Source organism: Orcinus orca, chromosome 1 (genome assembly GCF_937001465.1).
Source record: "Orcinus orca chromosome 1, mOrcOrc1.1, whole genome shotgun sequence".
Taxonomy (NCBI): Eukaryota; Metazoa; Chordata; class Mammalia; order Artiodactyla; family Delphinidae; genus Orcinus; species Orcinus orca.
The window spans coordinates 193650518-193674630 of NC_064559.1; the positions used below are offsets into that span (position 1 = coordinate 193650518).

The window sequence follows — 24113 nt, forward strand, 5'->3', positions numbered from 1 at the left end:
TGAGGAGGGATTACAGTGATCCAGGGCACGGTGCTGGTAATTTAGAATACGGTGGTAGGAGAGATGTGAAAGTCAAATCTTTAGAGAAAAAAGAAAAGCTGCCAGAGAGTATCTTCAAGAACTGGGGATGGGAAATATTTCAAACAAGGTATTTTCAGAAGTGTTAACCATAAAAGAAACAAATTACATTTGTTCCTCAAAAGATACCACCAGGGCTTCCCTGGTGGCCCAGTGGTTGAGAGTCCGCCTGCCAATGCAGGGGACGCGGGTTCGTGCCCCGGTCCGGGAAGATCCCACGTGCCGCAGAGCGGCTTGGCCTGTGAGCCATGGCCGCTGAGTCTGCGCGTCCGGAGCCTGTGCTCCGCAACGGGAGAGGCCACAACAGTGAGAGGCCCGCGTACCGCAAAAAAAAAAGATACCACCAAAAGTAAAAAGACAAGTTGCAAACTGGGAGAACAGAGAGTTTTATAAAGAGCGGACAATTTATTAATAAATGGGTGTGAGGGAACAGGAGGAACCTGAGATGTTGCTGAGGGTTCACTGGGAGGGAAAGACTGGGGAAGAGTAAGTTTAGGTGGAAAAAACAGGAGTTTGGTTTGGTTTATGTTTGGGATGCCCATTAGACATCCAAGTGGAGGTATTGAGGAGTCTGTTGGCCATTTATCTAGAATAGAATTCAGGGGAAAGGTCTGAGGATACACTTTTGGGAGTTGCAGTAGATAGAAGGTATTTAAATCATGGGGTTAGATGAAGTCACGTAGAGACCATAACAGCAAGAGAGCCTGAGACCAAGCCCCGAGACACTCCATTATTTAGCAGGAGGGAAGGTGGTGCGGAGCCAGCAAAGAGGCCGAAAAGGAATGGCCGCTGAGGTTGGAAGAGAACCAAGAGAGCATGGGGTTCTGGAGGCCAAGCGGGAACCATTTCCAGAAGGAAGGAGCAATAGGCTGTGCCCGATTCTGCTGATAAGCTGATAAAATGAGCGAGGAGGACTGAATAGTTTTGGCAAAGATAATTTAATGCAATGATGGGGTTGAAAGCCTCACTACTAGAGAGAGCTTTAGAGAGACCAGGAAAAGAAGTGGGTAAAGCAAGCAGAGACAGCATTTTTTTTTTTTTTTTTTTGGTGGGGCTGAAGATACAAGGACTTTATTTCATCACCCCTCCTCTCCATTCAAACAGTAATATAGGGCTTCCCTGGTGGCGCAGTGGTTGGGAGTCCGCCTGCCGATGCAGGGGACACGGGTTCGTGCCCCGGTCCGGGAAGATCTCGCATGCCGCGGAGCGGCGGGGCCCGTGAGCCATGGCCACTGGGCCTGCACTTCCGGAGCCTGTGCTCCGCAACAGGAGAGGCCACGACAGTGAGAGGCCCGTGTACCGCAAAACAACAACCCCCCGCCCCAAAAACCCCAGTAATATAAAAAGAATAGAGACACACACACACAAATCAGGCCATGAGATTAGCAGCTAATCCCCCTCCTCCCTGTCACTCCTGGATCCGGTTACGTGATTGAAGTTTAACTGATGTTTATCCTCACCTCCTCCTGCTTCCCTCTCTGTCCAGGGCTCTGGTCTTCGCTGGAGCTTCCACCACCAGGTGGGAGAAGGGAGGCAGACCTTGGAGAAGCCTGTGTGTGGCATCTTGGTCCTCCGAGAGCAGGTGGGGTGGGGACACGGGGTGGGCTGCCGTCCGCTCTCTCTCTTCCAGCCTTCTTCGTGGCCCCAGGCAGCCCTCCAACCCAACAACGTGGCCAGCCCATGCCTGATGACACCGTCCCTCTGGCCTCTCAATTTCGCCTCTACAGCCCCTGTGAGACTGCCAAACCCTGATGGTCCTCGTGCCAAAGCCTCCACTTCCCTCAGATACAGCTCTTTCCCTTAGCAGAGCTCCCTGGTCAGGGCGTCCAACCTCCACAGACCCCTGACCTGGAGGAGTTAGAGGCTAGAAGTTTGGGGCAGGGGTGGGGGCAGTTTATCCCACCTGTCACTCGAGTGGACCATCATCACCATTATGACAACCTGCCCCAGCATCTCCAGGAAGGGACTGCAGTGGTGACACCTCCCTCAACAGCTCAGGCCACGCAGACATGGGATGTAGTTGCTCTGTAGATAAAGCAGTGAGCAGAGCCCAGCCAGGACCTGCCCCGCCTGCACTTCACTGCCCACGCCCCTCTTTGAGTTAGGAGCGTAAGGCTGCACACACCAGTGCCCCTATTGCCAGACTGGACCAACAAGGCATAGTCCCTGACTTCCTGGGGCACTTCTTGCAGTGGGACAGTCACTGTGGTCAGGATCTCCAGCCCCCGACCCCCCGAAACGAAGCACCATGGCCAGACCACCCGTGAGGTTGGTGCCAGTTGGCAGCCAGATTCAGCTACCCCAATACATGCCGGTCTGAACCTGATTTTTCCCCTTCAGATTTCTGAGGTCTCCTGGGCCCATCTTTGCGCCCCGTGCTCCCTCCTCTCCTCCTCTGAGACCCCTCCCCCCCACTTCCTTTTCTTCTTCCTCTGAGCTCTGCTTCTCCTTCAGAGGATGCTCCTGTCTTCCACATCAGTGACTTCCATGTGTGATCCAGAGCACGTGCTTATCCTCCCACCTCGACTCACAAAGAGAGGCGATAGTTCCACCGAGGACCCACCACCTCGCAGACAGGACAGGGCCCTCCCATTGTGCTCCAGACAGTGGTAAGAAGGAGGTTCCAGGGCAGGGGGCATGAGGTTGAGGAAGACATCTCCCAGGAGCCCACCCCAAGCAAAACTGAGTAAAATCTGGAGTGGAAAGCAGTGTCAGGGGACCTGGACTCCTCAGGGATAAGGAAGTGGAAGAAAAATGGAGCTGCAGAGATCGGCACTGTGGCCCCAGTGCATAGGCTGTGCTCATGGTCACGTCCATGTCCTCTGTGGGAGAGGCTGTCATGGCAGTGGCCATGGCTATGGCCATGGGGCAAATCCTCCATGCTCGTGACCGGGAGTGTGCCCACACCAGATGCTCTTGTGAGTGTGGCCATGGGCACAGGCGTGACTGTCCTCGGTAGAAATCCACACCTGGGTGCCTGCGGCTGTGACCACAGAAGTTCTCATGCAGGCCTCCATGACCCTCATGTCTGGTCACCAGAAGCCCCACGGCCACCCAGGTGAGCAGTCCCACAGCCACCCAGTGCGGGTCCCTGGGCCTCAGGCCACCAAGCTTACCAGAGGGACAGAGACAGTGACTCCACTTGACCTTCAGCTCTATACCTGCGTGGGGTCAGCTTTATTCCACTCATGCCCTCTGTCCACTTCTATGGTCACTCCTCCATTCCATTCTGTCCCCACCCTCATTGTTCCCAAGACTCTTCCTAAGAGTATGCCGCAGACAGCACTTTTGAAGAATTTTGCTATCAGGGAAAGCAGAGAGGTGGCCCAGTGCCTGAAGGGGCCTGAGTGGTCAATGGAAAGTTTTTGCTTGTTATTTTTAATGAGATAAATTAAATAAATGAAAGGGAGTGTCTATGGTGGGGATGAAAAGTAGGAGTGGCGATTCAGGGTGAAGTGGAAAACATAAAATAAGAAGGGGCTCACTTGGTCAGAGATGATGGCGCCATGAACTTGGAGAGAATGGTGGAGGAGCCAAGCAGGGAGGAGAAGCAAACACACAGAACAAAACAAAACAAACACCACCCTCTTCTCCCCTCCTTTATTATGCAGAGCAAACTGCCCAATTCACAGATTCTTCCAGTCAAGGTTGTGAATACTGAGACATAAAAGTTTTGTATCTTTTTTACTCCATATGCCTCCTAAGACAAGAACTGGAAAGCTAGAAAGAATGCCTAAATTGGTTGTTGTATTTCTCTGAGATCAATTAAGGCACTGCAGCATCTTTAAGAACATCTGGGGGCCCAGGTAACATTCATTCAAGCGACTGAGTTGAGGCAGGAAGGGACCCTCTCTGCTACTATCTGGGCTGTGATCAGGTAGAGGGTTTCATGTCACTAGAGACCTGAAGGTCATTCTTGTTTTTACCTGCTTCTCCCAAACGTGGGCAGACAGTCAAGAGTCCAGGACAGTAGTATCTGCTGAACCACAGTAGTTCGCCTCTTTGCCAGGAAATTTTCTGTATGGGGAATGGGTGTCCTGGGACAAAGGGCTACAGAGCTGATACAATGCCCCCCTGTGTGTTCCCATCCAGTGGGCCGGAGAGGATTCCTGGAGACATTTTTGTTGGGTTACTGCACACCCACAAATAGCTACTTAAAAAAAGGAAAAGAACAAAACTTCACAATTAGAGGGCTATTTACAAAAGGCATTTAAAAATTAACAGACACACAGATGCTCCTGTTACTTTTTGCAATAGACTTGAAACTGTTCTCCCAGCCTCCAGTCTCTCCCACACCAATCCATTCTGCACATTATAGCAAGATTCATCTCCTTAAAGCACAGATCTGATCTGGTCACTTCCACACTCCAGCACCTTCTGTGGCTCCCCATTGCCCTTTATTTATTTATTTATTTATTTAGATGGCTGTATTGGGTCTTTGTTGCTGTACGTGGGCTTTCTCTAGTTGTGGCGAGTGGGGGCTACTCTTCGTTGCGATTCACAAGCTTCTCACTGCAGTGGCTTCTCTTGTTGCGGACCATGGGCTCTAGGTGCACGGGCTCAGCAGTTGTGGCTCACAGGCTATAGAGCACAGGCTCAGTAGTTGTGGCACACTGGCTTCGTTGCTCCGTGGCATGTGGGGTCTTCCTGGACCAGGGATCGAACCCGTGTCCCCTGCATCGGCAGGCGGACTCTCAACCACTGCGCCACCAGGGAAGCCCAAAGCTGTTAGTTTTTAAAAAGGCAAGCCGCAAGCTGACAGAGGACTTATATCCAGAATACATATAAAACTCTGACCAGTCAGTAATGAAAAAGGAAAGAAGCAAATACAAAAAATGGACAGACAAATGGAAAGATACCTTCATAAAAGATGAACCCTAATGAAATTGAAATGGCCAATGAACATATGAAAAAGCGATCAGTTCCATTAATCATCAGGGAATACAAATTAAAACCATAATGAGCACCCACTGCACACACATCAGAATGAGTGAAATGGAAGATTCTGAACATATCCTAGTGTTAGTAAAAGATGGGGAGCAGGTGGTTAATAAAAGATGGGGAGGGCTTCCTTAGTGGCACAGTGGTTGAGAGTCTGCCTGCCGATGCAGGGGACGCCGGTTCGTGCCCCAGTCCGGGAAGATCCGACATGCCGCAGAGCGGCTGGGCCCATGAGCCATGGCCGCTGAGCCTGCGCGTCCGGAGCTTGTGCTCTGCAACGGGAGAGGCCACAACAGTGAGAGGCCCGCGTACCGAAAAAAAAAAAAAAAAAAAAAAAAATCCTACCCATTCTTCCAGGTTCTTTTTAAATACTCCCTCATTAACATTCACAAAGTCACAAAGTCTCTGGGATAAGAGTAATTGGTGGCGACTTTACTTCCTCTATGATTTCACAGCACTTTGGGATCCTGTGATGACTTGCCTGGAAGCATGTGCATGGAAAGAGCAAGAGCTTTGGGGACCTGGGTTCTAGTGCCAGCCACTTCCCATGTGGGTGGCCATGAGCAAGTCCCCCACAGCCATATAGTACTTAGCTACAAGCAACAGGAAGTGACCCTTGATTTCAACAGAAAAGGGAATCAGGTAGTTGCTAGAATTCCTGGAAGGCTAGAACCAGGCTCAGAGATGTGATGCCAGGTGTGATGCTTAAAATCCTACTACAGAACTAGTTTGGTACAGATACCATGGCTGATGTTGTCGGGCACAGCTCACGTAGTCAACTCCAATGGGCACTGGGTCTGGACTCAGGAATGCCCCTGCCATGCTGCTAGAATCCCTGATGTGGCTGCCTCTTAAAGTGGAGGGTGCCAACACACCTGCCACCAGAGCAGATCCTGCAGTTCCTATCCCTCGAGGTTGCCAACTTCTGGATTCCAAGTCTGCGGCACAGGTGTCTGATTGGCAAAGCCTAGGTCATGTGACCTCCCCCTAGCTGCAAGAGACTCCGAGAAAATGAGTGTCTGGCCTTTCCAGTTTTTATAGCAGGAGGTGGTCTTGTCTCTTAAAGTAGAGGACTTCCCAAACACAGGAATGGTCACTGCTGGGGCTCAGAGTAGCCTGCCCAAGATACGCCATGATGGCATATTGATTATTTTGAATTAAAGTTACTTGAGAAACAGCTAGTACAAAAAAAAATGATATTAAAGAAAACCTCTCTGACCCCCCTGTTTCTCCCTGATAGTGGGAAATAAATCTCCCATGTGAAGGTATCCTCCTTATACCAGGAGGATAGAAAGCATCCTTCTCACCAGAGTTAGGGAATTCAAGGCTGAGAAATCTGTATAAAGAAACATTGTTACTTCTTCATTCATCTGCTACACCAAGCACGAGCCCCTTTGTTCCATTGAATCTTCACAAATAATTGCTTCTTTGTCTAAAAATGATATTGCATAAACAGCCTGCTTTGGTCACTTCAGGGGTCCCATTTCTATGAGACCTCCATGCATATAAATTTATTTTTTTTCTCCTGTTAATCTTTCTTATGTGTGTATATATATATATATATATATATATATATATATATAATTTTTTTTTTTGGCGGCACGTGGGCCTCTCACTGTTGTGGCCTCTCCCGTTGTGGAGCACAGGCTCCGGACGCGCAGGCTCAGTGGCTGTGGCTCACGGGCCCAGCCGCTCCATGGCATGTGGGTTCTTCCCAGACCAGGGCACGAACCCGTGTCCCCTGCATCGGCAGGTGGACTCTCAACCACTGCGCCACCAGGGAAGCCCTGTCTTATGTATATTTAATAATTAGACCAGTCAAGTGAACTCAACATCACCAAAAGAAGGACGCATGTCCATGACATCACCTACAGACAAGCTACCTCCCTGCACCTGTTTCCTCATCCAAAAAACAGAAATAATGATCACTCTATGCAGGGAGCTGTAATGGTTAAAGGAGCTGGTGGGTAGGAAGGACCCATCCTATGCCTGGCTCACAGCAGGAGCTTAGTTCATGGTAAACATCATTATTGGTGATTTGGGCTCCATTCTAATGTCTCCTCCACTCCCCGGGGTCCCCAAACCTTGGCTTCTAAGCCTGCTGTGAAATGGGATTCTTTGCATAATATTTCATCAAGTTAACACATTTTCTACCTCACAGAGCAGCCCATCTTTCCCACCATCCTATAGAAGTGAGAACGCAATGTGTGAAACAGCTCCGGCTTTCCCTCAGGGTGCTGTCTACATTGTCAGGAGAAGGAAGTTTCTAAAAAATGTATTTGTTATCTTTAAACTGAATTGAAATCAACTCAACAAATGTTTGATTTAAACTTTTTTATTTTTAGACATTTTTCTTTAAGCGTTTAATATCATTTATTGATTCAGTGGCCAAATAAGGCAGCATCTGCTCTGTTAGGAAAGGCACCTGTCAGAAAAGAAATTCAACTGTGCTGCACGATCCCTGTCTCAGGAGGCCAGCTGCAGACTCCCTGAGAGCAGGGACCATGCTTACTGTATTTAGTAGCACCTCAACTGGCATACAGGAGCCCTTAAAGGATGTTTACTGAGGTAATCGTCATCAGTTAAAAACAAAACACAACGCTTTTCTTTGCCTCCCCCTCACCTCTCTACCTCCCCCTTCCATTTCCAAGCTTTCATTTATACTAGAGGGATATGTTCTTCTTTCTTCCAGGAAGATTCCACTGTGGACAGAAGAGTTTGGCTTTAGGGCTAGAACACTCCAAACAATTTTTTTTTTTTTTTTTTTTTTTTGCGGTACGCGAGCCTCTCACTGTTGTGGCCTCTCCCATTGCGGAGCACAGGCTCCAGACGCGCAGGCTCAGCGGCCATGGCTCACGGGCCCAGCCGCTCCACGGCGTGTGGGATCTTCCCGGACCGGGGCACGAACCCATGTCCCCTGCATTGGCAGGTGGACTTTTAACTGCTGCGCCACCAGGGAAGCCCTAATTTTTTTAAAGCAGAATACATCTGGGAAACATATCTATGTGGGCTTGAGTCCTTAAATGGCTTTGTCCTGGTTCGAGGCCATCTCATGCCTTGCTCCTTGGGCCTAAGTGGTGGGGGAATGAAGCAGAAATCCTTAGAGCTTGGATGGATTTGGAAACGGCCCCTTTGTCTACAATCATGGAAGCCCAGAGGAGGCTACCAAAGTGGCTTTGCCCCACCTTTGGTGTGGAAGCTGACCCCCGACCTCCACTCAGACACATGGGTAAGCCTGTCCTCCTCTTGCTCAGCTCACAAAAGAATCCATGTTCTTTGAGCCAGGATGTCAGGGAAGAGTGTGATACAACAAAAAGATGGACTTTGGAGTCAAAGAGGCCACGGTTTGAGTCTTGTCTTTGCAACTTACTGTCTCACAAGCTGTGAGACTTTGAGCAAGTATTTTTTCTTCTTGAGTTTGAAATTCTCATTGGCAAATGGGAAAAATAATACCTCCCAGGGTTATTGGGAAAAATAAATCCCATGACATAACTTATGTAAAACACCTTGCAAAGTGTCTGGCGGATATTTAAACACAGGAGGGAGAAGAGATGTCTGGGGAGAAAGAATTTGCCTGTATTTCTCCAGATATATTCAAGTGAGCATTTTTATAGTGGGATGACATGAACTGTGTGACCCTGTGTCCGTCTTCTTACCTCCTGACCCTCAGTTTTCCCTCAAAAGAGATTTCCCTCAGAAGGAGAGACTCCTAGAGTTTAAGGTTAAATGTCAGAGTGTGTCACTGTCTGTAACAGAATACAGATTTATTACCTTGTTTCCAAGATGCCTTCAACTGTAAAAGGCACAACTGGCTAAAGAACAGCTTTTTGAGAGAGAGAGAGAAAAAAAATGCAACCTCATTAGTGGACCCATCCATTTTAAGACATATTCTGATTTCAGAATCATTAAAATGGGAACAAGTGTATGTCTTACAATGGAAGAAATTCATAATAATAATGCTGGCTCCCATTTATAAAGCATCTGCTGGGCGCCAGGTGCTACCTAAGCTGTTTTACTAAGTCCCTGGCTTGTCATAGTCACCCAGTGAGGCAGACGTTATTCCCATTTCATGTTAGGAAACAGAATACGGAGGGGTCAAGTCACTTTCCCAAGGCCACAAAACCAGGAAATAGGGCTTGGAAGGCAGGTCTTCTTAATTCCAAAATGCTTTCCTCTTTCAGTAGATTGTTCTCCAGGCTGAAGTGTCAAAGAGATGAGCTCTGTCCGGAGGAATGGTTTGTGAATGTGGTGCTTTGAATATATCCTGAATCTTTGCAAGGTGACCAGGAAGGGCAGAGGTAACATAAATAGAGTTGTAATCTAATCAGTCTCCAAATACTGGACCTTGGAGGTAAGATGGTAACTGGAGAGTGAGGATTGCTCAGAATCCAAATAGAGGGAAGCCAAGAAATGAGACTGAGTCAAGGTTAATCCAGCCCCCGTGGGGGGGGGGGGGTGTGGGGGGAGGGGCCCTGAACAGACACCAGGCTTATTCCAGGCCCATGGACGCTACAACAAGCTTTCATCCTAGATGCCGTTCTTCCTCAAGGTCATCCTATGTCTTCGACTTTGACTCTTTACTAAAGAAGTAGACACCTTTGGAGAAGAAACCAGTTTTTCCCAAAACCTTTCTTAAAGAGGGAGAAATGTGCTGATCGATGATCATGAGCTAGCTAGCAGTCATTTAGCACTGGAACAAGTTATAAATTAACAAGCTGGGTTGTTGGTGAGTTAGTCCAAGTTAGCTCCCCTGTGCCTGATTATGGGATTGACTATTTTGCTCTACAAAGCTGTGGATATGGCCCTTCCTCTGATATGACCTCAGGGCAGACCCTCTAAGGAGCATGCCCTGACCCCTGACTCCTGACCAGAAGACTCCTGGGCTATCTGCCTGTCTGTCTGTCTAGCTATTGTGTTTGCGGGGAGACAGCTAAACCCACAGCAGTGGATTCCCAAAATAGCACAGCTTTTTGGAAGGGTGGCAGCAGGGATATGGACGTACCTGGGGTGGGGCCCGGCAGGATGGGGTTGGGGGTTGCCTGAAGCATCAGGGATTGCATAAGAGATGCCCCTGTTGACCTGACCGGAACAAACTCATAGTGAAGCTGCCAGAGGAGAAATGTGCTTCTTGGTCTTGACTGAAGGCTCTTTGGACAGTGGCCGAGACAGCACCCAGGATGGGGGGTCACCGAGTCTCCACGTGGACGTCAACAGGGCTGAAGGTCACAGTTGCAGGGTGTTGGCTGCTGTTGCTGTTTGGGCCCAGGGCAGAAGGGGAGGCTGGCTTGGGGACCTTGGGCTCCAGCTCCCGTCTTGTCCTCATTTTCCTGTAATGAGATACACACGCATGGCTGAGCCTTCCCCCTCATATGCCTTGGGGAACGAGCTCTGTGACTACAGCTCCAGTGACGAAATTAATATAGATCATCGTTAAATCATGTTGCTTAATTGCCAATCACAGAAGCTTACAACTGGAAGGGATCTTAGACATCAGGTAGTCTGACCCTTCAGTTTCTTTGTTTAACCTAGGTTGGATACTTAATTTTATTTTTTTTCCTATTAACAAATGAGTAAAGTAGCAGATAGGTGGCTATTTTGAAGGCAAAATGAAGCTATTACGTTTTTTTTCTGTTCAAAGTTGTAACGTGAAGCCTCATTATGCTTGCTAAGTTTATTGCTAGAAATATTGAAGAACTTTTTACACAGTTGAGAAGAGAATGGACTTAAAACATATACCCTGGCTTTCATCTCATATGCCATAAAATTCAATAACTAACAACAATCACTCATTCGAATGTCTACATGAAATTTCATCTTGTTGACCTATCGTGCTTCTTTTTTCAAAATTTCAAATCCTCAGAAAACTTACACAAATAGTACAACTAATACCTGAATACCCTTCACTAAACAATTGACAAATTGTTAACAATTTGCCACATTTTCTTTCTTTTACTTGCCCCATTTACACACACACAAAGACACACACACACACACAGTTTTTTAAAAAATCATGAACCATTTGTGAGTTAGTTGCAGACATCATGCCACTTCAACACTAAATACTCCTAAGAACAAGGGCATTCTTCAATGTAACCATAACACAATTATCACACTTTAAGAACCTTCCATTTTTGTTGAATTAAAATTTCTGCCTATTCTTTTCTTTTCTTTTTTGCTGCGTTGGGTCTTCGTTGTGGCGCGCAGGCTTTCTCTAGTTGCGGTGAGTGGGGGCTACTTTTCATTGTGGTGCGTGGGCTTCTCATTGCAGTGGCTTCTCTTGTTGCGGAGCACGGGCTCTAGGCGCACGGGCTTCAGTTGTTGTGGCGCACGGGCTTAGTTGCCCCGCAGCATGTGGGATCTTCCTGGACCAGGGCTTGAACCCATGTTCCCTGCACCGGCAGGCGGATTCTTAACCGCTGCGCCACCAGAGAAGTCCCCCTATCCTTCTCTTTTATTGAAGTATAGTTGATTTACAATGTTGTGTTAATTTCTCGTGTACAGCAAAGTGATTCAGTTACATATATATATATTTTTTTCATATTCTTTTCCATTATAGGTTATTATAAGATATTGAATATAGCTTCCTGTGCTATACAGTAGGACCTTGTTGTTTATCTATTTTGTTTGTAACTGCTAATCCCAAACTCCTAATTTATCCCTCTCCCCCAACCCCTGCCTTTTCCCTTTGGTAACCATAAATTTGTTTTCTATGTCTGTGAGTCTGTTTTGTAAATAAGTTCATTTGTATCATATTTTAGATTCCATATATAAGTAATATCATGATATTTGTCTTTCTCTGTCTGACTTACTTCACTTAGTATGATGATCTCTAGGTCCATCCACGTTGCTGCAAATGGCATTATTTCATTCTTTCTTATGGCTGAGTAGTATTCCATTGTGTATACATACCACATCTTCTTTATCCGTTCATCTGTCAATGGACATTTAGGTTGCTTCCATGTCTCAGCTATTGTAAATAGTGTTGCTATGAACATTGGGGTGCAAGTATCTTTTTGAATTATAGTTTTCTCCATATATGCTCAGGAGTGGAATTGCTAGATCACATGGTAACTCTATTTTAAGTTTTTTAAGGAACCTCCACACTGTTTTCCATAGTGGCTGTACCAACTTACATTCCCACCAACACTGGAGGAGGGTTCCCTGTTCTCCACACTCTCTCCGGCATTTATTATTTGTAGATTTATTTTTTTAACTTTTTTTTTTTTTTTGCGGTACGCAGGCCTCTCACTGTTGTGGCCTCTCCCGTTGCGGAGCATAGGCTCTGGACGCGCAGGCTCAACAGCCATGGCTCATGGGCCCAGCCACTCCGCAGCATGTGGGATCTTCCCGGACCGGGGCATGAACCTGTGTCCCCTGCATTGGCAGGCGGACTCTCAACCACTGCGCCACCAGGGAAGCCCTAACTTTTTTTTTAACTGATTTTTTTTTTTTTTTTTTTTTTGGCTGCATTGGGTCTTTGTTGCTGCATGCGGGCTTTCTCTAGTTGTGGCGAGCGGGGGCTACTCTTCATTGAGGTGCGCAGGCTTCTCATTGCAGTGGCTTCTCTTATTGCAGAGTATGGGCTCTAAGTGTGTGGGCTTCAGTAGTTGCAGCACACGGGCTCAGTAGTTGCAGCACGTGGGCGCAGAGTGCACGGGCTTCTCATTGCAGTGGCTTCTCTTATTGCAGAATATGGGCTCTAAGTGTGTGGGCTTCAGTAGTTGCAGCACACGGGCTCAGTAGTTGCAGCACGTGGGCGCAGAGTGCACGGGCTTCAGTAGTTGCAGCTCTCGGGCTCTAGAGCACAGTCTCAGTAGTTGTGGCACATGGGCTCAGTTGCCCCACAGCTTGCTGGATCTTCCCGGACCAGGGATCGAACCCGTGTCCCTTGCATTGGCAGGTGGATTCTTAACCACTGGACCACCAAGGAAGTCCAGTAGACTTTTTTTTTTTTTTCAGTTATATATATACATATGTTCCCATATCTCTTCCTGCTTGCGTCACCCTCCCTCCCACCCTCCCTATCCCACCCCTCCAGGCGGTCACAAAGCACCGAGCTGATCTCCCTGTGCTATGCGGCTGCTTCCCACTAGCTATCTACCTTACGTTTGGTAGTGTATACATGTCCATGCCTCTTTATTGCTTTGTCACCGTTTACCCTTCCCCCTCCCCATAGCCTCAAGTCCATTCTCTAGTAAGTCTGTGTCTTTATTCCTGTTTCACCCCTAGGTTTTTCATGACATTTTTTTTTTCTTAAATTCCATATATATGTGTTAGCATACGGTATTTGTCTCTCTCTTTCTGACTTACTTCACTCTGTATGACAGACTCTAGGTCTATCCACCTCATTACAAATAGCTCAATTTCGTCTCTTTTTATGGCTGAGTAATATTCCATTGTATATATGTGCCACATCTTCTTTATCCATTCATCCGATGATGGACACTTAGGTTGTTTCCATCTCTGGGCTATTGTAAATAGAGCTGCAATGAACATTTTGGTACATGACTCTTTTTGAATTATGGTTTTCTCGGGGTATATGCCCAGTAGTGGGATTGCTGGGTCATATGGTAGTTCTATTTGTAGCTTTTTAAGGAACCTCCATACTGTTCTCCACAGTGGCTGTATCAATTTACATTCCCACCAACAGTGTAAGAGGGTTCCCTTTTCTCCACACCCTCTCCAGCATTTATTGTTTCTAGATTTTTTGATGATGGCCATTCTGACTGGTGTGAGATGATATCTCATTGTAGTTTTGATTTGCATTTCTCTAATGATTAGTGATGTTGAGCATTCTTTCATGTGTTTGTTGGCACTCTGTATATCTTCTTTGGAGAAATGTCTATTTAGGTCTTCTGCCCATTTTTGGATTGGGTTGTTTGTTCTTTTGTTATTAAGCTGCATGAGCTGCTTATAAATTTTGGAGATTAATCCTTTGTCAGTTGCTTCATTTGCAAATATTTTCTCCCATTCTGAGGGTTGTCTTTTGGTCTTCTTTATGGCTTCCTTTGCTGCGCAAAAGCTTTTAAGTTTCATTAGGTCCCATTTGTTTACTTTTGTTTTTATTTCCATTTCTCTAGGAGGTGGGTCAAAAAGGATCTTGCTGTGATTTATGTCATAGAGTGTTCTGCCTATGTTTTCCTCTAAGAGTTTGATAGTTTCTGGCCTTACATTTAGGTCTTTAATCCATTTTGAGCTTATTTTTGTGTATGGTGTTAGGGAGTGATCTAATCTCATACTTTTACATGTAGCTGTCCAGTTTTCCCAGCACCACTTATTGAATAGGCTGTCCTTTCTCCACTGTACATTTCTGCCTCCTTTGTCAAAGATAAGGTGACCATATGTGCGTGGGTTTATCTCTGGGCTTTCTATCCTGTTCCATTGATCTATATTTCTGTTTTTGTGCCAGTACCATACTGTCTTGATTACTGTAGCTTTGTAGTATAGTCTGAAGTCAGGAAGCCTGATTCCTCCAGCTCCATTTTTCGTTCTCAAGATTGCTTTGGCTATTCGGGGTCTTTTGTGTTTCCATACAAATTGTGAGATTTTTTTGTTCTAGTTCTGTGAAAAATGCCAGTGGTAGTTTCATAGGGATTGCATTGAATCTGTAGATTGCTTTGGGTAGTAGAGTCATTTTCACAATGTTGATTCTTCCAATCCAAGAACATGGTATATCTCTCCATCTATTTGTATCATTTTTAATTTCTTTCATCAGTGTCTTATAATTTTCTGCATACAGGTCTTTTGTCTCCTTAGGTAGGTTTATTCCTAGGTATTTTATTCTTTTTGTTGCAATGGTAAATGGGAGTGTTTTCTTGATTTCACTTTCAGATTTTTCATCCTTAGTGTATAGGAATGCCAGAGATTTCTGTGCATTAATTTTGTATCCTGCTACTTTACCAAATTCATTGATTAGCTCTAGTAGTTTTCTGGTAGCATCTTTAGGATTCTCTATGTATAGTATCATGTCATCTGCAAACAGTGACAGCTTTACTTCTTCTTTTCCGATTTGGATTCCTTTTCTTTCCTTTTCTTCTCTGATTGCTGTGGCTAAAACTTCCAAAACTATGTTGAATAAGAGTGGTGAGAGTGGGCAACCTTGTCTTGTTCCTGATCTTAGTGGAAATGCTTTCAGTTTTTCACCATTGAGGACGATGTTGGCTGTGGGTTTGTTATATATGGCCTTTATTATGTTGAGGAAAGTTCCCTCTATGCCTACTTTCTGCAGGGTTTTTATCATAAATGGGTGTTGAATTTTGTCAAAAGCTTTCTCTGCATCTATTGAGATGATCATATGGTTTTTCTCCTTCAATTTGTTAATATGGTGTATCACGTTGATTGATTTGCGTATATTGAAGAATCCTTGCATTCCTGGAATAAACCCCACTTGATCATGGTGTATGATACGTTTAATGTGCTGTTGGATTCTGTTTGCTAGTATTTTGTTGAGGATCTTTGCATCTATGTTCATCAGTGATATTGGCCTGTAGTTTTCTTTCTTTGTGACATCCTTGTCTGGTTTTGGTATCAGGGTGATGGTGGCCTCGTAGAATGAGTTTGGGAGTGTTCCTCCCTCTGCTATATTTTGGAAGAGTCTGAGAAGGATAGGTGATAGCTCTTCTCTAAATGTTTGATAGAATTCGCCTGTGAAGCCATCTGGTCCTGGGCTTTTGCTTGTTGGAAGATTTTTAATCACAGTTTCAATTTCAGTGCTTGTGATTGGTCTGTTCATATTTTCTATTTCTTCCTGATTCAGTCTTGGCAGGTTGTGCCTTTCTAAGAATTTGTCCATTTCTTCCACGTTGTCCATTTTATTGGCATAGAGTTGCTTGTAGTAATCTCTCATGATCTTTTGTATTTCTGCAGTGTCAGTTGTTACTTCTCCTTTTTCATTTCTAATTCTATTGATTTGAGTCTTCTCCCTTTTTTTCTTGATGAGTCTGGCTAATGGTTTATCAATTTTGTTTATCCTTTCAAAGAACCAGCTTTTAGTTTTATTGATCTTTGCTATCGTTTCCTTCATTTCTTTTTCATTTATTTCTGATCTGATTTTTATGATTTCTTTCCTCCTGCTAACTTTGGGGTTTTTTTGTTCTTCTTTCTCTAATTGCTTTAGGTGCAAGGTTAGGTTGTTTATTCGAGATGTTTCCTGTTTCTTAAGGTAAGATTGTATTGCTATAAACTTCCCTCTTAGAACTGCTTTTGCTGCATCCCATAGATTTTGAGTCGTCGTGTCTCCATTGTCATTTGTTTCTAGGTATTTTTTGATTTCCCCTTTGATTTCTTCAGTGATCACTTCGTTATTAAGTAGTGTATTGTTTAGCCTCCATGTGTTTGTATTTTTTACAGATCTTCTCCTGTGATTGATATCTAGTCTCATAGCGTTGTGGTCGGAAAAGATACTTGATACAATTTCAATTTTCTTAAATTTACCAAGGCTTGATTTGTGACCCAAGATATGATCTATCCTGGAGAATGTTCCATGAGCACTTGAGAAAAATGTGTATTCTGTTGTTTTTGGATGGAATGTCCTATAAATATCAATTAACTCCATCTCATTTAATGTATCATTTAAAGCTTGTGTTTCCTTATTTATTTTCATTTTGGATGATCTGTCCATTGGTGAAAGTGGGGTGTTAAAGTCCCCTACTATGAATGTGTTACTGTCGATTTCCCCTTTTATGGTTGTCAGTATTTGCCTTATGTATTGAGGTGCACCTATGTTGGGTGCATAAATATTTACAATTGTTATATCTTCCTCTTGGATCGATCCCTTGATCATTATGTAGTGTCCTTCTTTGTCTCTTCTAATAGTCTTTGTTTTAAAGTCTATTTTGTCTGATATGAGAATTGCTACTCCAGCTTTCTTTTGGTTTCCATTTGCATGAAATACCTTTTTCCATCCCCTTACTTTCAGTCTGTATGTGTCTCTAGGTCTGAGGTGGGTCTCTTGTAGACAGCAAATATATGGGTCTTGTTTTTGTATCCATTCAGCCAATCTGTGTCTTTTGGTGGGAGCATTTAGTCCATTTACATTTAAGGTAATTATCGATATGTGTGTTCCCATTCCCATTTTCTTAATTGTTTTGGGTTTGTTATTGTAGGTCTTTTCCTTCTTTTGTGTTTCTTGCCTAGAGAAGTTCCTTTAGCAGTTGTTGTAGAGCTGGTTTGGTGGTGCTGAACTCTCTCAGCTTTTGCTTGTCTGTAAAGGTTTTAATTTCTCCATCAAATCTGAATGAGATCCTTGCTGGGTAGAGTAATCTTGGTTGCAGGTTTTTCTCCTTCAACACTTTCAATATGTCCTGCCACTCCCTTCTGGCTTGCAGAGTTTCTGCTGAAAGATCAGCTGTTAACCTTATGGGGATTCCTTTGTGTGTTATTTGTTGTTTTTCCCTTGCTGCTTTTAATATGTTTTCTTTGTATTTAATTTTGACAGTTTGATTAATATGTGTCTTGGCGTATTTCTCCTTGGATTTATCCTGTATGGGACTCTCTGTGCTTCCTGGACTTGATTAACTATTTCCTTTCCCATATTAGGGAAGTTTTCAACTATAATCTCTTCAAATATTTTCTCAGTCCCTTTCTTTTTCTCTTCTTCTTCTGGAACCCCTATAATTCGAATGTTGGTACGTTTAATGTTGTCCCAGAGGTCTCTGAGACTGTCCTCAGTTCTTTTCATTCTTTTTTCTTTATTCTGCTCTGCAGTAGTTATTTCCACTATTTTATCTTCCAGGTCACTTATCCGTTCTTCTGCCTCAGTTATTCTGCTATTGATCCCATCTAGAGTACTTTTAATTTCATTTATTGTGTTGTTCATCGTTGCTTGTTTCATGTTTAGTTCTTCTAGGTCCTTGTTAACTGATTCTTGCATTTTGTCCATTCTATTGTCCATTCTATCTCCAAGATTTCGGATCAACTTTACTATCATTATTCTGAATTCTTTTTCAGGTAGACTGCCTATTTCCTCTTCATTTGTTAGGTCTGATGGGTTTTTATCTTGCTCCTTCATCTGCGGTGTGTTTTTCTGTCTTTTCATTTTGCTTATCTTACTGTGTTTGGGGTCTCCTTTTTTGCAGGCTGAAGGTTCGTAGTTCCTGTTGTTTTTTGTGTCTGTCCCCAGTGGCTAAGGTTGGTTCAGTGGGTTGTGTAGGCTTCCTGGTGGAGGGTACTAGTGCCTGTGTTCTGGTGGATGAGGCTAGATCTTGTCTTTCTGGTGGGCAGGTCCACGTCTGGTGGTGTGTTTTGGGGTGTCTGTAGACTTATTATGATTTTGGGCCGCCTCTCTGCTAATGGGTGGGGTTGTGTTCCTGTCTTGCTAGTTGTTTGGCATAGGGTGTCCAGCACTGTAGCTTGCTGGTCGTTGAGTGAAGCTGGGTGCTGGCGTTGAGATGGAGATCTCTCGGAGATTTTTGCTGTTTGATGTTATGTGCAGCTGGGAGGTCTCTTGTGGATCAGTGTCCTGAAGTTGGCTCTCCCACCTCAGAGGCACAGCACTGACTCCTGGCTGCAGCACCAAGAGCCTTTCATCCACAGGGCTCCTTAATTTGGGATGATTCGTTGTCTATTCAGGTATTCCACAGATGCAGGGTATATCAAGTTGATTGTGGAGCTTTAATCCGCTGCTTCTGAGGCTGCTGGGAGAGATTTCCCTTTCTCTTCTTTGTTCTCACAGTTCCCAGGGGCTCAGCTTTGGATTTAGCCCCGCCTGTGCGTGTAGGTCGCCGGAGGGCGTCTGTTCTTTGCTCAGACAGGACGGGGTTAAAGGAGCCGCTGATTCGGAGGCTCTGGCTCACTCAGGCCCGGGGGTAGGGAGGGGCACGGAGTGTGGGGTGGGCCTGCGGTGGCAGAGGCCGGCGAGACGTTGCAGCCTGAGGCGCGCCTGTGCGTTCTCCCGGGGGAGTTGTCCCTGGATCCCGGGACCCTGGCAGTGGCGGGCTGCACAGGCTCCCCGGAAGGGCGTGTGGCTAGTGACCTGTGTTCGCACACAGGCCTCCCGGTGGCGGCAGCAGCGGCCCTAGCGTCTCATGTCTGTCTCTGGGCTCCGCACTTTTAGCCGCGGCTTGCGCCCGTCCCTGGAGCTCTCTCAAGCAGCGTTCTTAATCCCCTCTCCTCGTGCACCAGGAAACAAAGAGGGACATAAAAGTCTCTTGCCTCTTCGGCAGTTCCAGACTTCTCCCCGGACTCTCTCCCGGCCAGCCGCGGTGCACTAACGCCCTGCAGGCTGTGTTCACGCCGCCAACCTCAGTCCTCTCCCGGCGCTCCGACAAAAGCCGGAGCCTCAGCTCCCAGTCCCGCCCGCCCCGGCGGGCGAGCAGCCAAGCCTCTCGGCTGGCGAGTTCTGGTCGGCCCGAACTTCTGCGCTGGAATCTGTCCGCTTTGCCCTCCGCACCCCTGTTGCTGTGCTCTCCTCCGCGGCTCCCAAGCTCCCCCACTCCGCCTCCCGAAGTCTCCACCCGCGAAGGGGCTTCCTAGTGTGTGGACACTTTTCCTCCTTCACAGCTCTCTCCCGCTGGTGCAGGACCCGTCCCTGTCCTTTTGTCTCTGTTTAGTTTTTTCTTTTGCCCTACCCAGGTACGTGGGGGGTTTCTTGCCTTTTGGGAGGTCTGAGGTCTTCTGCCAGCGTTCAGTAGATGCTCTGTAGGAGTTGTTCCACGCGTAGATGTATTTCTGGTGTATCTGTGGGGAGGAACGTGATCTCCGCGTCTTACTCTTCCGCCATCTTCCCGGAAGTCCCAGTAGACTTTTTAATTATGGCCATTCTGACCAGTGTGAGGACATACCTCATTGTAGTTTTGATTTGCATTTCTCTAACATTTAGCAATGTTGAGCATCTTTTCATGTGTCTATTGTCCATTCTTTGGAGAAATGTCTATTTAGAGACACTTCCATTTTAAAGATGATAAAATCAAAGCACAGAGAGGCTAAATAACCTGCCTGCTTTTGACAGACCAAAGACTGAACCCAGGTTTCTCAATTCCCAGCCCACGAATCATTGTAAACAGGATGGGGCGAGTAGAGTCTCCAGCCAAATTTCAACCTAGAAAAGGGGTTTAGAGCTCCAGCAATGATGGAGAGGAACGGCGGGTAGAACTCGGGGTCTGATGCCACTTCCTGGTTGGAAATAGACCCAAACTGTAACAGCCCAAAGATTTTTTAAAATAGCATATGAAATGTTATTATTGTTATCATATGTGTACTGGGGGGAGTATTTTCTCTGAAACGAGATGAACTGGGTTTGAATCCCAACTCTGCCAATTAGGGCTGAGTGAATTCAGGCATGTTACTTAATCTTTCTGTGCCTGTTTCACACCTATAAAATTGGGGATATAGAAGCACCCACTTTGTGGTGCTGTTATGAAGACCTAATGAGTTAATACATGTCAAGAGCTTAGAACCGTGCCCAGCACATAGTAAGAGATCAATATATGTTAGCTACCCTTATAAATACATAATATTATTATAAAAACAATGCAGAAATAAAGAAGCACACCCCTTGACCTTGCAAAAACCAACCAACCAACTAACCTACTAGCAATCCAATCATGCAGACATACTGGTTGTTAACACCTTGTGGTATATCATTTGAACTTTTCCTGGGTGCATGTGCGTAACCCATGTGTATGATCATAATGTACATACTGCTTTAGGGACTTCCCTGGTGGTCCAGTGGTTAAGAATCCACCTTCCAATGCAGGGGACGCAGGTTAGATCCCTTGTAGGGGAACTAAGATCCCATATGCTGCAGGGTACTTAAGCCCACACACCACAACTACTGAGCCTACGCACCCTTGAGCCTGTGCGTCACAACTAGAGAGAAGCTGCACACCGCAACGAAGAGCCACTAGCTGCAACGAAAGATCCCATCTGCCACAACTAAGACCTGACGTAGCCAAAAAATAAATTAATTTAAAAAAAATGACGTACATACTGCTTTGTAAATTTTGACAATATGTTGTAAACAACTTTCCTCATCAATTTATACATTTATACAATATTTTTAATGGCTTCCAGGTCTTCTATGATGTAATTGAATTTAGTCTTTTAATTTTGATTTATTCACTGAAAAGAATAATCTTCTAGCAAAGCTGTGACTACAGGTGATAACACAGCAGTTACTCTTCTTACAATTTATATGATTTTATTTCCTCTTATTTGGTCCCAGAAAGTAAAGTCACAGGTATGTGCATTTCAGTATTTGTCACCTCAAATACTCATGTGGTCCACACAATACAACCTAGCAGAGGGCTCTCCAGGAGAAGAGGATTGAAACACTCCTCTCTTATTTGTAAATTACATATAAGAGTTTACTACACAGCTCAAGGTTATTATCATTGTCATTATATTATTATATTTTAAAAATATTTCTCCAAATACAAAAATATATGGTCACTGTGAAGTTCTTCCAGTAGAACAGACAGCAAAAAAGGACCTACCAAGGGTTAGAGCATTTGATGCTGGACTCATAGATACTGCTGTGCACATAATAGGCACCCACAAACATTACTTCCCATTCATTCTGGCATCACTGAAGGGACCAGACAGTTCCAAAGCCCAGGGCATCCCATACCTGTTGTACATCTTCAGCAAGATCAGAACCACGGTGAAGATGATGATGACAACCACCACAATGGCGGCAACGATGGCTCCCGAACCTACGAGGAAGAGAGGAGTAGAGATGGCTAACGTGCAAACTGAAACGCAAGGAAGGATTCGGAGGCTGGGAGGAAGACACAACACCTGGCATCCTCACTGGGTCAAGGAGAGGAGAGAACGTGAAATCCTGGCATACTCACTGCTGACCCCAGGACAGAGTCACATCTAGAGTGGCAGTGTACCTCTACCTCCAGTGGGACTTGGAGGGCCATATCCTCAGCACCTGCCCTGCCAAAATCCTGCCTTAGGCTAAGCCCTGCTCTTATCATCCCCAAGATAGCCTTGAACTACTTTTGTGAAATAAAACATCCTTCCTTCTTTCAGATGATATAAAAGTAATATGTGGTTTTTGTAGATAATTTTTTTTTTCCTACAGGACACACATGGGCAACAACAATAGCCCTGTGCCCTGTGTAGATAATTTTGAAAATATACATACAAGCCAAAGAAGAGGGGAAGACGAAGACCTCATTACCCCAAGAGCCACTGATAGTCTACATACGTATACATTCACCAATGTGATCATGTTTTTGCATATATGCATATTTATCTGTCATTTTTTAGAATAATTTATTAATCCTATGTCTGAAAATCCATCTTAAGAAAATATTCATAAATATGGAAAAATATGCGCTTGATAAAAATGGAACCATATTCCATACACCGTTTTACAACAAAATACCCTGATCCTTTTGCTATGTAAGTACATATTTCTCTTCATGACTCTTGAAGGCTGTATAGTACTCCACTGTTTGCCTGTGCCATAATTTGTTTACCAATTCTTTATTGAGGATATTTATGTTGCTTTCAATTTTACACTATTAAAAACACGGCTATGATGAATGTCCTTGTAGCTTAATATCTCAGATTCTAATTTCAATATCAGCTCCCAGTCCCAAAGTCAAATTCTAATATTAGGTTCAAGATCAACAACCTTGCCAGAATTGATATAGAAAACATCAAGAATCCTAAAAAAGCTTCATACTTTAAACCGATCTATTTGATTCTGGGGAATTGATCATAGGGAATAATCCCCAATACAGAAAAAGCTATACGAATGAAAATGTTTATTACATTATTGATATTCTAAATATGGGAAGGGTTTAATAAGGTATAGCACACTTATCCATGAAATATACTGTAATTAAAATAATAATTATGAAGACTATGGTACATGGAACACTTTCGATGATAGAAAAGTGTGGAATATAGAATATGATATTATATACACATATACATACATATACATTATGTTGCAACCATTAAACATGTGCATACAGACATAACATTGAACAAATCATTCGTGGTATGATTCCACGAATACAAAGTTCAAAACCAAGGTAGAATTAATCTATGGTGGTAGAAGTCAGAACAGTGGGTTCCCTTGAGTGGGTGGGAGATAATGATTGCCAAGGGCACCAGAACTTCTGAAACACGGATGGTGGCCTGATTCTTCATCTGGGGGGCTGGCTACACAGCTGTGTGCACTTTGTGAAAATTCGTCCAGCTGTGCACTTATCATTTGGCACTTTTTCGAACATATGTAATGCTTTTATAAAAAGTTTACTTAAAAAACAACAACAACTGTGCATTTATTCATAGGACGAAGGACAGAGGGAAAAAGGGAGGGGGTGGGGAATCCATCATGGTGTTACTTGTTTTTCTTTCCTTCCTGGGGAGTCCAGTGGGTTTTTCAACCTCGGCTGGATAATTCTCTGTTGTGGGGACTGTCCTGTGCCTTGCAGGGTATTTACCAGCATCCCTGGCCTGTACTCACTAGATACCAGTAGCACTTCTCCTCCCACGCTCCCAGTTGTGACAAGCAAAAATGTCTTCAGACATTGCCAAGTGTCTCCTGGTGGTAGGGTTGCCAGATAAAATACAGAATACCCATTAAATTAGAATATCTGATAAACAATGAATAATTTCAAAATATTGCAAGGTATATCCTTATGCTAAAAATCTATTAATTGCTTATCTTTTTTTTTTTTTTTTTTGCTGTACGCGGGCCTCTCACTGTTGTGGCCTCTCCTGTTGCAGAGCACAGGCTCCGGACGCGCAGGCTCAGCGGCCATGGCTCATGGGCCCAGCCGCTCCACGGCATGTGGGATCTTCCCGGACCGGGGCACGAACCCGTGTCCCCTGCATCGGCAGGCGGATTCTCAACCACTGCGCCACCAGGGAAGCCGAATTGTTTATCTTAAATTCAAATTTAATTGCTATCCTGTACTTTTATTTGCTAAATCTGGCAACCTTATTTAGGGGGCAAAATTGCCTAGTTGAGAGCCATGACTTTTAGTTAAACAAAAACAGTATTATTCCCATCTTGCTGACAATGATTCTATCTACCCTGCATTTCACTTCAGAACTGTTTTGAGACATATCTCAGCAGGCCTCTGTAGGTCTCCCCACCCAGCAAGAGCAGGCTAACATGTGGGACC

At 44.8% G+C, this 24113-nt stretch overlaps 1 protein-coding gene and 1 pseudogene across 5 annotated transcripts in view; both read right to left on the reverse strand.

The window, feature by feature from the left end:
- Positions 1-24113, reverse strand: part of NCMAP (non-compact myelin associated protein) — a 561420-nt gene that overhangs the window by 482328 nt on the left and 54979 nt on the right. For 4 of the 5 annotated variants that reach the window (XM_033422556.2, XM_033422557.2, XM_033422558.2 and 1 more), the window contains 2 exons: positions 21587-21671; positions 7973-10346 (listed from right to left, as the gene is read on the reverse strand). In XM_033422556.2, the coding sequence (XP_033278447.1) occupies positions 10205-10346; positions 21587-21671 (227 nt within the window). In that variant the 3' untranslated portion in view covers positions 7973-10204. Of the gene's footprint in view, positions 1-6710; positions 6807-7972; positions 10347-21586; positions 21672-24113 lie in introns of those variants that run through there. The other variant, XM_049695696.1, reaches the window with a different exon arrangement.
- On the reverse strand, positions 1167-4672 carry LOC117200205 (zinc transporter SLC39A7-like; annotated as a pseudogene).